Source organism: Theropithecus gelada, chromosome 11, assembly GCF_003255815.1.
Source record: "Theropithecus gelada isolate Dixy chromosome 11, Tgel_1.0, whole genome shotgun sequence".
In the NCBI taxonomy this organism is placed as follows: domain Eukaryota; kingdom Metazoa; phylum Chordata; class Mammalia; order Primates; family Cercopithecidae; genus Theropithecus; species Theropithecus gelada.
Genome location: NC_037679.1, coordinates 48,922,579 through 48,933,362, shown reverse-complemented (window position 1 = coordinate 48,933,362; position 10,784 = coordinate 48,922,579). Strand labels below are relative to the sequence as shown.

Below are 10,784 nucleotides of genomic sequence, written 5' to 3'. Positions count from 1 at the left end.
CTGCAGTTGATATGTATTTATTTTGTCCTATTGCTAGATGTATGTGACAGAATAAAGTTGTTTCTCTTTAAACTTAATTACACTGAGGATTTTAGAAAACTGTCTTCATGTGTTATATATCTTGAATTGATCAACTTTTCAGCAAATATCTCAGTTGTTTAGATTTACTCCATGAAAAAGAGCATACCTTAAAAATACCAAATATATTATTTTGAATCTGCAGCCTCTCTTTAATGTTAACATCCCAAATAGTAACTTGTCATAGGGTTTAAATACTTGTTTTGTTTTGTTTTTGAGACTGAGACTCACTCTGTCGCCCGGCTGGAGTGTAGTGGTGTGATCTCGGCTCACTGTAACCTTGGACTTCCTGGTTCAAGCGATTCTCCTGCCTCAGCCTCCTGAGTAGCTGGGATTACAGGCATGCACCACCACGCCCAGCTAATTTTTGTATTTTTAGTAGAGATGGGGTTTCACCATGTTGGCCAGGATGGTCTCGATATCCGGACCTCGTGATCTGCTTGCCTCGGTCTCCCAAAGTGCTGGGCTTACAGGTGTGAGCCACTGCGCCTGACTGGATATAAATACTTTTATAAGTTTTGCATTGTAGCTAAAATGCATATTAAAAGAACTTTAAAATATTATTTCCTAAGTAAACTGTATTATTATATTGTTCCTTATGCATAGCTATATCTCTAGATCAGTTAAATCCATGGGATAAATTAGGTCTAAGATTAAGAGGATACTGTTATATACAGTGGCATCTTTGATTTCAGATAGTTCAATTTTTTTTCAAGGAAACAGTAAGCAATGCAATATTTTCTTGATTTTTACATTGAAAAATATGTATGAAAGAGGCTTTAGTACTAAGTCTGTAGAGAAAGAAATTGAATTCCTTAATGTAATGTGAACGGTTATTTCTATATTCCTTTCACCCTTTATTTTCTATTTGAAGAATAAAAATATAAAAACCAAACTACAGTACAATTTTCTTGACTATGACAGTAAAAGTTTGTCATTGCATATGACTCACATTTCATTAAAATGCATACAAATATGTCCTGGGATACACACACACACGTTTTCATTTATGGATATACATGAATATATATTCTGCATGTTTCAATTTATAGATTTATCGATATAAATGAAAATTTAATTGAATCATGTTCTTAAATAAAGATGCTCAATAATTGTTTCATGACCACAACACTTTACGAGCACTCATTTTATAATCCGGAAATGGAACAAACCCACAAAGTGAACAAATTCTAGTTTAACCTATTACCCATTTTGCTAGTGTACTATAGAAATGATTCATATATTACTTTAATGTCAAATTCTTGATTAAAGTGGAAACATAATTCAACTTCTATTGTGACTTCCTTGGAGGAAAAGTTGGAAAAAAGCCAGTGATTCTTAAATGTCTGAATCGTTTTGAAAGATATTTTAGGGGGAAATAATACTTAAACTTACTTAGATGAAATTTAGGTTATTCTTCTGTTAAAAAGATTTGAAATAGTGTCAGGAAGGGCTATTTATTGTACCACATTAACCAATCCTCTATCAGTGATCGAAGAGAGGAAAAATGCTATCCTGTCAAATGTTCGTTCATTTTGCACATCAAGGGCACAGCTCAGAAGGCTGGTAACGTCTAGCCTAGTGAGATACATAAACTGATAAAAAAAATTATTTACAACAGCATTGATTTAGATTTATTCACTTTTAAACTTATTTCACACATTTTGTGTCTTAAGCTTTTAAAATATTTTAAATGCTATCATCAGATCGTGAACATAATACCATACTTCCTATTGCCTGTATGCTTTTGAGGAGGCTATACAAATATTAATTTTCCAATTCTGGAATTAAGAGAAAGAATATTGCAGAACTTATCTTTTTGTTCTGATTAAGTGATACTGAAAATAACACTGACAAGGTCTCTGGGCCAGTGGCGACGGTGAGTTCAAATAAAGATTAGATGAAGATGAAGCGCGGTATCTAAGGTAAGATACACATCTTTACTGTGTATATGTGTGTACAAGAAGGAAAACCTGCTTTTTTTTTGGTTTTAAGTAGATGTTACGAAGGATGATTTTCTTTGTTTTTCAACTTGCAAAATCTCTTGAAGGTTGGAGCAGAGCCGCCGGTTACCTTTGAGCATCGAAATACCGCAAGTTATCCCGTTTCCTTTTCCCCTCAGGAAAGATGGGTGCAGGGTTGAGATGTTACAAGAGCATTAAGAGAGAGCCATCAGCTTGGCATAGTAGAAAAAGCAAACCCAAAACGAAAACACCCGGATTTTAAGCGCGGATCCTGAGGCCGGTTTGCACTGGCCGAACGCCTGCGTTAACCCTTTGGGCGCTGCAGCCGGGATCCCCGGTGTTTGCAGACCCGACCAGCAGGAACAGAGGTGGGGTGCCCCGCGCCCGCATGGGGAGTGAGCTCTCTTCCCCAAAGAGGGAGCGAGCCGGGCAGCACTTTTGTCGTCCGGTGCGTGCGTCACGGCCCGGGACACGCGTCGAGTCCGTTTTGGAGTGGGGGCACAGACGCGGCAAGGAGCCGCTCAAACGTCCGCTGACTGGGGGTTCGCCTTAATCTGTCCTCGCCAGGAGCGCTCGCCCTAGCCCTCCCGCTGGCTCACTCCTGGGCCCTGGAGGGGCACGGGCCCGGGGGCGGTTCGGGAGGGGGCCCAGGTGAAGGGCGCCCGCACTTCTCCTGCGGCAATCATTGCTCTCCTGCCTCCACATGTCGCGGCAGCGGCCCGGCCCCGCGCCGAAACAGCAGCTGTGACTGACGGAGTCACCTCCCCGCGCGCCTGAGCCACCCCCTCCTCCCCCGCCGCTCCCTCCCGCACCAACACGTCATGGAAACACGGACGTCAGAGCCTCTCAGCCAATCGCAGGCTGCGGCAGGAGGGAAGGGGCGCGCTGGAGGGGGCGGGGGCAGCAGCTAGCCGAGGCGCTCAGGGGAAGGAAGAGAGGGAGGGGCGTGCGGAGGCGCAAGTCCCCACCCCCGCCCCTCAGTCCGGCCACCCTTTCCCGACCGCGCGGCAAGTTCTAATAGCCGGGCGCGCGCTCGCCAGCCGGGGGCGCGCTCGCCGGGTCCTCCCCTTAAACGCCCTCCCAGTGCCGCTCCGCTCCCAGTCCCGGTGCGAGCCGCGCTTCCTCCGCGCGCGCGCGCGCGCACCCGCCCGCCCCCAGGGTCCCCGCGGACCGCATCACGTGACCGCGCCCAGCCAAGGCGGCAGCGGCGGCGGCGCGAGCTTCGGCGGCGGTGGCGGCTGTGGCAGCGGGAGCAGCTGTGCCGCCAGCGTGGAGCGGGAGGCGTGTGGGTGTGGAGAGAAGGGAACGCCAGACCGGAACGGGTGAGCGTTCTCCTCCCCCTGCCTACCCCGGCAATCTTGCTGGCCACCCGGTGCAGACGGGGTCCCTGCCCGGAGCTGCGCGCAGCCCCCTCGTGCTCGGCCGTCCGCTCTCCGGTGCCCGCGGGCCCCGCCCAGAGCGGGGCGGGCTGCGGCGCTCACGGAGGGGGCTGCACCCCGCCCGCGGCTGCTGTTGCGGACGGCGGCGTGAGGCCGGCTGAGCTGCCCGTGCCCAGCGAGCGCGGCGCGCCCTGTGTGCGGCTCTGCGGAGCCGAGGAGGCGGGTCCTGCGGGGACGCGGGCGGCCACTCGGTGGCTGCCGGGCTCTGGGCGGGGACGGCCGGGCGCCGCCTCCTCCTCCTTCGCTGCCGCCGCCGCCGCCGCCTCCTCGCAGTGCAGCGTGAGTAGGGAGCCCCGGCTGGTGGACGCCGAGCCACTCGGCTCCTTGGCCGCCCGATCCCCGAGGTGCAGCTGCACCTCCGCGTGGCGCCCCGAGCCGTGCGAGCCGACTGCTGACGCGCTGAGGACAGAGCCCCCATCCTCTGCGTTTCCCACTGCCCCTCACCGCTCCGTGACCCTCCTGCAGCCTCCCTTTCCTTCCCCCTCGGAAAATGGTTCCCATTGCCGGGCGAGGTGAGTGGCGGCCGCCGCCCGCCAGCGGCGGGGGCGGCGGGGCAGGTCACCTGCGGGGGAGGCCGGGCGGAGCACGGAGGTCTGGCGTCGCGGCGGGGGTCCTGATAGCTGGGTGCCCGGTGGGTTGCGCCGGATTCGGGAGAAGCTGGCGGGGGCGGCCGGGGCCCCTCGCAGGTTGCCTCTTGTCGGGAGATTGTAAAGGTGAGCGGGTTTCTCGCCGTGCACCCCAGCCATGCACCTCAGCGCCGGGTCAGTCCCGGAGTCGCTGCTCCGGGCTCGAGGGATGGGGCTCGTTGGGGCTTCTGGTCTATACCCGCAGGTCTTCGGCTTCACGGAGCCGTCTCGGCCGCGCCACGGCCCATCCCGCCACCGGTCGCCCCCGCCACGGCGCGTGGTGACCTTGAGGGCACCGTGCCCGGCACTCCCTTTCCCCGCGCCTCGGGAGGGTCACCCCTCTAATCCTTGGCCTCGGCCCCCCAGACGCACTGCGGGAGGGGAGCGGGGGCCCCAGTCGGCCCCTGGCCCGGGTGGTTGGTTGTTGGCGTGTCAGGACGGTGATTCCCCGAGAGTTGGAGAGCCGCCTGGTCTTTCTCCTCACGCCTTCCGTCTGGCCCCCCAGGATGTTCACATTTGCTTCCGATTCGTGTTTATTCACTTAGTTTAAGAGAAAAAAGCCTGCGCCCTCACCTCCCTTTTTGGGGAAGGAGTCTGGAGGAGGACTGCGTTCCAGTGGCAGGGGTGTGTGGGGTGGGTGGTGTGCTCTCTCTATCCCATCCTGCGGGAGAATCCTGTGGCTAAGCTGGTTAGCGACCCCTGGTTCTGCGCCGCGGTCACCAGCCAGGTTGGTCTCTGTGCGCATTTCATTCACCAGTTTTCTGCGGGACTCGCAGCGCTGGGAGTGCTCGCACCCTGTGCGGTGCTTGGCGCGGAGGGGAGGGCAGGGCGTCCGGGTGGGCTAAGGGGGTCTGCCCATACTTGGAGGGCTCGACCCTCCTCGACAGGCTGGTATTTACCTTTTCCTTGGGTTAGAGCGCTGCAGACAGCCACCTTTCGCTTCTGTGCCCGCTACTTTTCTTGGTTTATTAATAATCTAATGGCTTCTGTTGGTATCGATTGCTGTTAGTGATAAATTAGCTACATAGATTTTTTTCATACGTGTGTAGGTATATGCATATATCTGAACTTGTCTGCCTTTCAACATGGAAGCCTTTGTTGTGTTTAACCTCCCCCACCTGAGGACAGTCTTATTTTAAAATAAAGCTCTTGTTCAGCGTGGGTGTATTTTATAATAAGAAGTACTTGTAAGGGCCTGGTTTGTATGAGGTTCTCATCTGGCAGAGGGTGTGTAACCCTTTGGATGGTGGCCCACGTGAGTGAATGGAGGGCCTTCACCACTTGCCCCGATGCCAGCCTTCCCGAGACTCCCTGTCCTTGTGTGTGGCAGGGGCGGATTGGGGGAATTAAGAGGGATTGGAGGAGAATCTGCTTTTTGTACTTGTGCGTTTCATTTGGGTCCTCTTCCTCCCCCTCTCTTTTTCTTTTTCCGCCTGGTGAGTTCAAATTTGAGGTAAATAGAAACATTTTTTTTAAATTGGGAACCTTTGATAACTAGTATATAAAATGGGCTTATTTAGCTGTGATTTCAGGAGGACGTTTTAGTTTTTACCTTGCTTTAAGATAAGACAGTTAAATTGCTGTAATTAAGGGTGGATCTCTGTCCTGATTTTGGCTTGGGTGTAACTGCAAAGATCTTTGAAAAGTAACTGTTATTTCCTACCATATAGTCTGCAAAAGTGAGTCACATTCGGGTGAGTTGAGGACAGAGCGCCACCTTTAATTTAAAATTTCGTGATTTTCTTTTATTAAAATGGTGAAAATTCGAGGTACACCTTCTTGATTTTTATCGCAGCTGTCATTATTGGCATCCCCATTTTGACGTATAAGGGGGCATTATCTTCATTTTTCTGTATCCTCTCTCATTTCTCACTCTTGAGAGAAATTTCTGCAATTGTATGGGAAATCATATTTTTTTAATTGAAGCTTGGGATTTTAGCATTCTGAGATGAGATGAGAAACTAGTTTTGATTTGTGTTTATAATAATATTGATCGTCTGGATCTTCTTGGTAAAAGAAGGAAAGTAAAAGCTGCTTTTAATAGGTGGTTTAAACTAGCCATTGCCACCAAATAAAGATACCTACCAGCATGACAGTGGCTTTACAATTTTTTTTTTGTTGTTGTTGTTGGTTTTGGCCTATTAACAGATTCTGAAATAAACACGCAGGATCAGTTATAGTAATTCTTTTTTGTTGTCTTCCAACAGCTTGCCTTTTGTGATTTTACAGTTTTACAGTTGCTTGTTCTTAAATAATGCAAATGAACACTTCGAGCAGGTGTACTTATATTCAAAGTTTTGAATAAAGACCGTGTTAGAAAAAGTGGTTTGTGTACCTTGCTGCTCTCAGGTGCATCTCATATAAAAATAAATGGAGATTTTAATACTTTGAAAACAAATACTGTAGTGACAGCTGAGATTTCTTTCCCTTCCCCTTCCTTCCCAGATCATAAATATGAGGAACGCTGTCCCTTTAGGCACAGGCTCCTTTTTTGATGTAACATGAGAAAAGGAATTTAGCTCCCATGTAATTAATTAAGATATGGATATTATTACATATAGTCTTACAAACCACAAAATGTTATTGCCCTTCTATCTGCATTTAAGTTTTCATTCAACACTTGTAATTTCGCTATAGACAATGTAAAGCATTGGCCATTGAGCTGTAGATAAGTCTTTATTAAACTAAAATTAGCCAAAAAATCTGTTTGAGATGAAGGGTGTTTTATGCCCTTACTGCTGTGTGTTCTCTGTCAGACTATGGAATATGGCCCCAGGATAAAGGATATTATTTGAGCTATTAGATTAATGCATGCAGAGTAATTATATGTTGTTATATATACTTTGATAGAATCCTTGATTTTAAAGTGAGATTTACTAATTTCCTTTGTCTGACAGACATGTTAGCTTCATTTCAGATGAAACAGCCTCTTACCATGGGAAATGAGTTTTAAAAGGAACGGCCACTTACAACTATTGGTCTTTTGTAATACTGAACAAAATAAAATTTGCTTTTTTTCCTCTTACATTTTACACATGAATACAGCAAAATTGATGTTTTCACTTTTTTATTCTGGAATTTTGTAATGAATGAGCAAAGAACAGTAAAAGGATTGAGGATCAGAAAGCAGAAACAGAGGTTTAAGTTTTTGCATCTCGGGCAATAGTATCGACTAGTTGGAAGGGAATAATTATTTTCTACTAGCTGTCATGATATGTAACAAAGGTACTAATAGTAGCTTATTGGGGACTATGTAGAATCTGCAGTGACATTGCAGGGAAAATAACATACAGTAGTTATGGGAATAATTTTTCATAAAGATAAATAACTTTAAAAAATTCACTTTTTAGCTTTTAGAAATGTTATCTATACATACCACATATATTATTGTCTTGTTAAAATTTTTTATTATAGAAATTATCAAACATGAGAAAGTAGAGAGAATGATATACTTACTGGCCAGTTTTGACAATTACCAACTCTCGTGGTCCATCAAATTTCATTTATATCTTAAGAAATGGATCTGTTATAAATGGGGACATAGGACAGGTAATCAAATAGAATTTTTATATTTGTAATTTTGAGAATACTGTATACTCAGTAGCGTCCAGTATCTAATTAAATCTGAATGGTCAGTTTTTATGTTGTTCATTGATTCTTTAGTGGCATATACATTTTACTTTTTCTGGTGATAGTTTGTGTATTTTACAGCAGGTGCCCAAAGATAGTGTCTCTCAAATTTTGCTGTCTTCAGAAATCACAGGCATTATTGTTAACTACTTTACAGTTTTCAGAATGTATTTACATATGACCTCATTTGATTCTCACAGTAATCTTGTGTGGTGAGTAAGGTAGACAGTTGTACTTTTTTTTTTTTTCTGGTAGATAAAGTGATTTGTCTAGGCCCTAAGGTCATATAGCTAGCAGCTTTTTTTAGCCCAAACTGGACTTTAGGTGGCTTCTAGATTTTGCTCATTGCTCTTCTCATTATACACGTTTATGTAAGTTTATGAAAGTTATGTATGGAAAATCAGTTTTGATCAGAGTAAATTCAATAGAGAAATATGAATAGGTTTGTTTGGGTTGAGGTTTATTAATTCAATCATTACTTATATTTGGTGTAATGCACATAGTTTGTATTTTGATTTACTTAACAACTGAGTGAATGTGAACATATCTGAAATACTGTATTTTTAATATTATAGATTTTTTTTTAAGTTCAAAGAACTGTTGGTCTAGGGGTGTCTTAAATCTTGGATAAAAATAAAATGTGCTATACTAAAAGCTTCTTCTTTAAATTTCTGCTGTAACTTTTTATGCACTTGTATTTATGCTATAACATGTTTATTACCTAAATCTCTTTGAAATACTGATTTGTTCTGTAATGAAATTTAGTTTAAAAGGTTCCAAATGCGGAGATTTTAGTTCCTGAAATCCAAAGTCTGGTTATAAATCTCGCAAGAAAGATGTGGTTCTCCAACATTAGTGTGCATGAAGAATCACCTGAGGGAGTTACTGAAAGTGCAGATTCCTTGGGGTTGCCCCTGGAATTTTGATTCAGCAGATTTGGGGTGGGGCCAAATGCTGGAGTAGTCTGCATTTTGAGAAACATTGACATTGCATTTATAACTAAGTTAAAGTTACATGGTAGAGATATCTAAATCAGTAGCAAAGCTCGATTTGTTGATGTAGGTGGTTTTTGTGACAATCCTAGAACTGATAAATTGAAAATATTTCTGTTATCTTTGTATGCACAGTCTTTCAGAAGATCCATCTGTGGTTAAGTTACTTATTAAGCACTGTAAACTCTTAGAGAATGTTCTTTTATTTTCACATCTTAATGTCTGCCATTTTCAAATGACTTGGACACCAGGGTTTATATTCAAAAAGAATGCATGCTGTATCCTTACAGTAATGTGTATTTATCCTTTAGTCTAGCTCTTTGTTAGAAGAAAAGATTCGATATTCCTTCAGACTAAAAGGATGTAAGTTAGTGGATAGATAGCTCTCTTTAATTTTAGTCAACAAGCAGTTGATCTTTCAAAAAGAGCAGGTAGATCTTCCAAGAATGTTAGTGATAGCATACTAATTGATAATTCCCTATTTTATGCATTAAAACAGAAGTTACTGCTGTCTCACTTAAATGTTAAATAACAGTTTGTGTAGTTCACCAGTCTACTCTGACTTTTGGAACTGTTTTATCTAATACTATATACCACGTGAATTACTTGCCTTTAATAATTTTCCTCTTTAAGACCAGTTTTGAAATGCAGTTGTTTTTTACTTCATTTATAACAATATAGTAAATAGCCTGTATCTGCATTTAAAATATATTTTATAATAAAATTAATTTCAAAGCAGGTTCATCTCAAGACTGTTGTGAACCTGATTTTGTTTGTTCCAAAATGTAGTCTTGTTGGTTAAACCTTAAGGTATATTTAGGAATCATAGGTTGTAATTTACTAAAGCTTATGTAATCTAAATTAATAAATATTTTTGGTAGAGAGGTCCAAATAAACTATGGGCACAATATTTTTTTTTTTTTTGGCCATATTTTTGAAAGCTATTTTCTATTAAATTTTTCCTAGGACAGTGTTAGCTATTCCAAGTAATATGTGGTGTTTTTAGTTACCTTTTTGGTAAGAATATTTTGTATTTCTAAGTACAATAACTTCCAACAATATGGTTTCTTAAAATATGGGATACCTGCTTTTGTATAAATATTACTGTCACCTGGGCCTCTGAGGGAACAAATAAAGGTAGTTTTGAATGGACCAATGCTTGCTTACACTGTGAAATCTGAGATTACACTGCCTAACTGTAAACTGGCATGACTACTGTACAGACCTGATAAATTTAGGAGTCAAATTTATGTTTTCTGAAAAAATAGGTCTTAAAGATTTGACTATTTAACTTAAAAGATGCTTTTTAAATAATTTTTTATTAGAGATGTGGATCTGTTATTCATTATATTAACCCTGTGAGTGAGTTCTCTCTCAGGAGGATTTTAAATAAATAATCTTACACTCTCAAAACTCTCAGATCTGCTGCTTTAATCTACCTTTCATATTTGTGCCAGAATTTTCTTTTGTTTTTCGATAACCTATTTTAAACCACAGTTTCTTCACTAAAACTTTCATTGTTTTTTTATTTTTCTCTTTATCAAAACACAACTTGACTCTGAAGGCCTTTTATAAAGTAGCTCAGTGTTTTCTAAAGTGTGTTTTAGAATGCTGGTTCCAAAAAATACTAATAGGGATTTCCTGGGGGAGAGAGGCAAAACCACACTCCAGGATATGCTGGTTTATGCAGTTTGGAACTTCTCTGGTACTTTAATGTGCTAATAAGGGCTGAATCTAAATATGTTTAGTGTTTTGTCCTCTCATTTCACAAAACTCCCCTTAGTGGAACATCTCACCTTGTTAACTTTGTGTACCAGGATCACTGTTTTGCACAATTCCAGGGGGTGCTGTTCACATAGAACACAAAATGAGTTGTGTTTTCTGGAGTTGAGAGCTGCGTTGCATACTGTAGTATCCCTGAGTATCCACTGTGTGACTGACTGTCTTAGAGTTTGGCGGTCCCTCATCCTTTTGTTGTGAATGTGTATGTGTTTTTCCTCTCACCTGATAGGACCCTTAGGGGCCAGATGCTGTGCTTGATGCCTCTAAGTCCCA

The 10,784-nt window shown here is 43.4% G+C and overlaps 2 protein-coding genes across 2 annotated transcripts in view; one reads left to right on the top strand and one right to left on the bottom strand.

Annotated features, from left to right (window-relative positions):
* Window positions 1-636: 636 nt before the first annotated feature.
* On the bottom strand, window positions 637-3,993 carry LOC112634346 (hapless 2-like). Its single transcript, XM_025401653.1, has one exon. The coding sequence runs from the start codon at window positions 3,980-3,982 to the stop codon at window positions 3,218-3,220; it is 765 nt and encodes a 254-aa protein (XP_025257438.1). The 5' UTR covers window positions 3,983-3,993; the 3' UTR covers window positions 637-3,217.
* Window positions 3,933-10,784, top strand: part of ATP2B1 (ATPase plasma membrane Ca2+ transporting 1) — a 117,275-nt gene continuing 110,423 nt past the window's right edge. The window contains exon 1 of the mRNA XM_025401652.1: window positions 3,933-3,993. The gene's annotated coding sequence lies outside the window, so the exon portion shown is untranslated. The remainder of the gene's footprint in view (window positions 3,994-10,784) is intronic.

Coding starts and splice junctions, on each gene's coding strand:
- LOC112634346 (XM_025401653.1), bottom strand. CDS start 3,982: ATGGGAACCATTTTCCGAGGGGGAAGGAAAGGGAGGCTGCAGGAGGGT.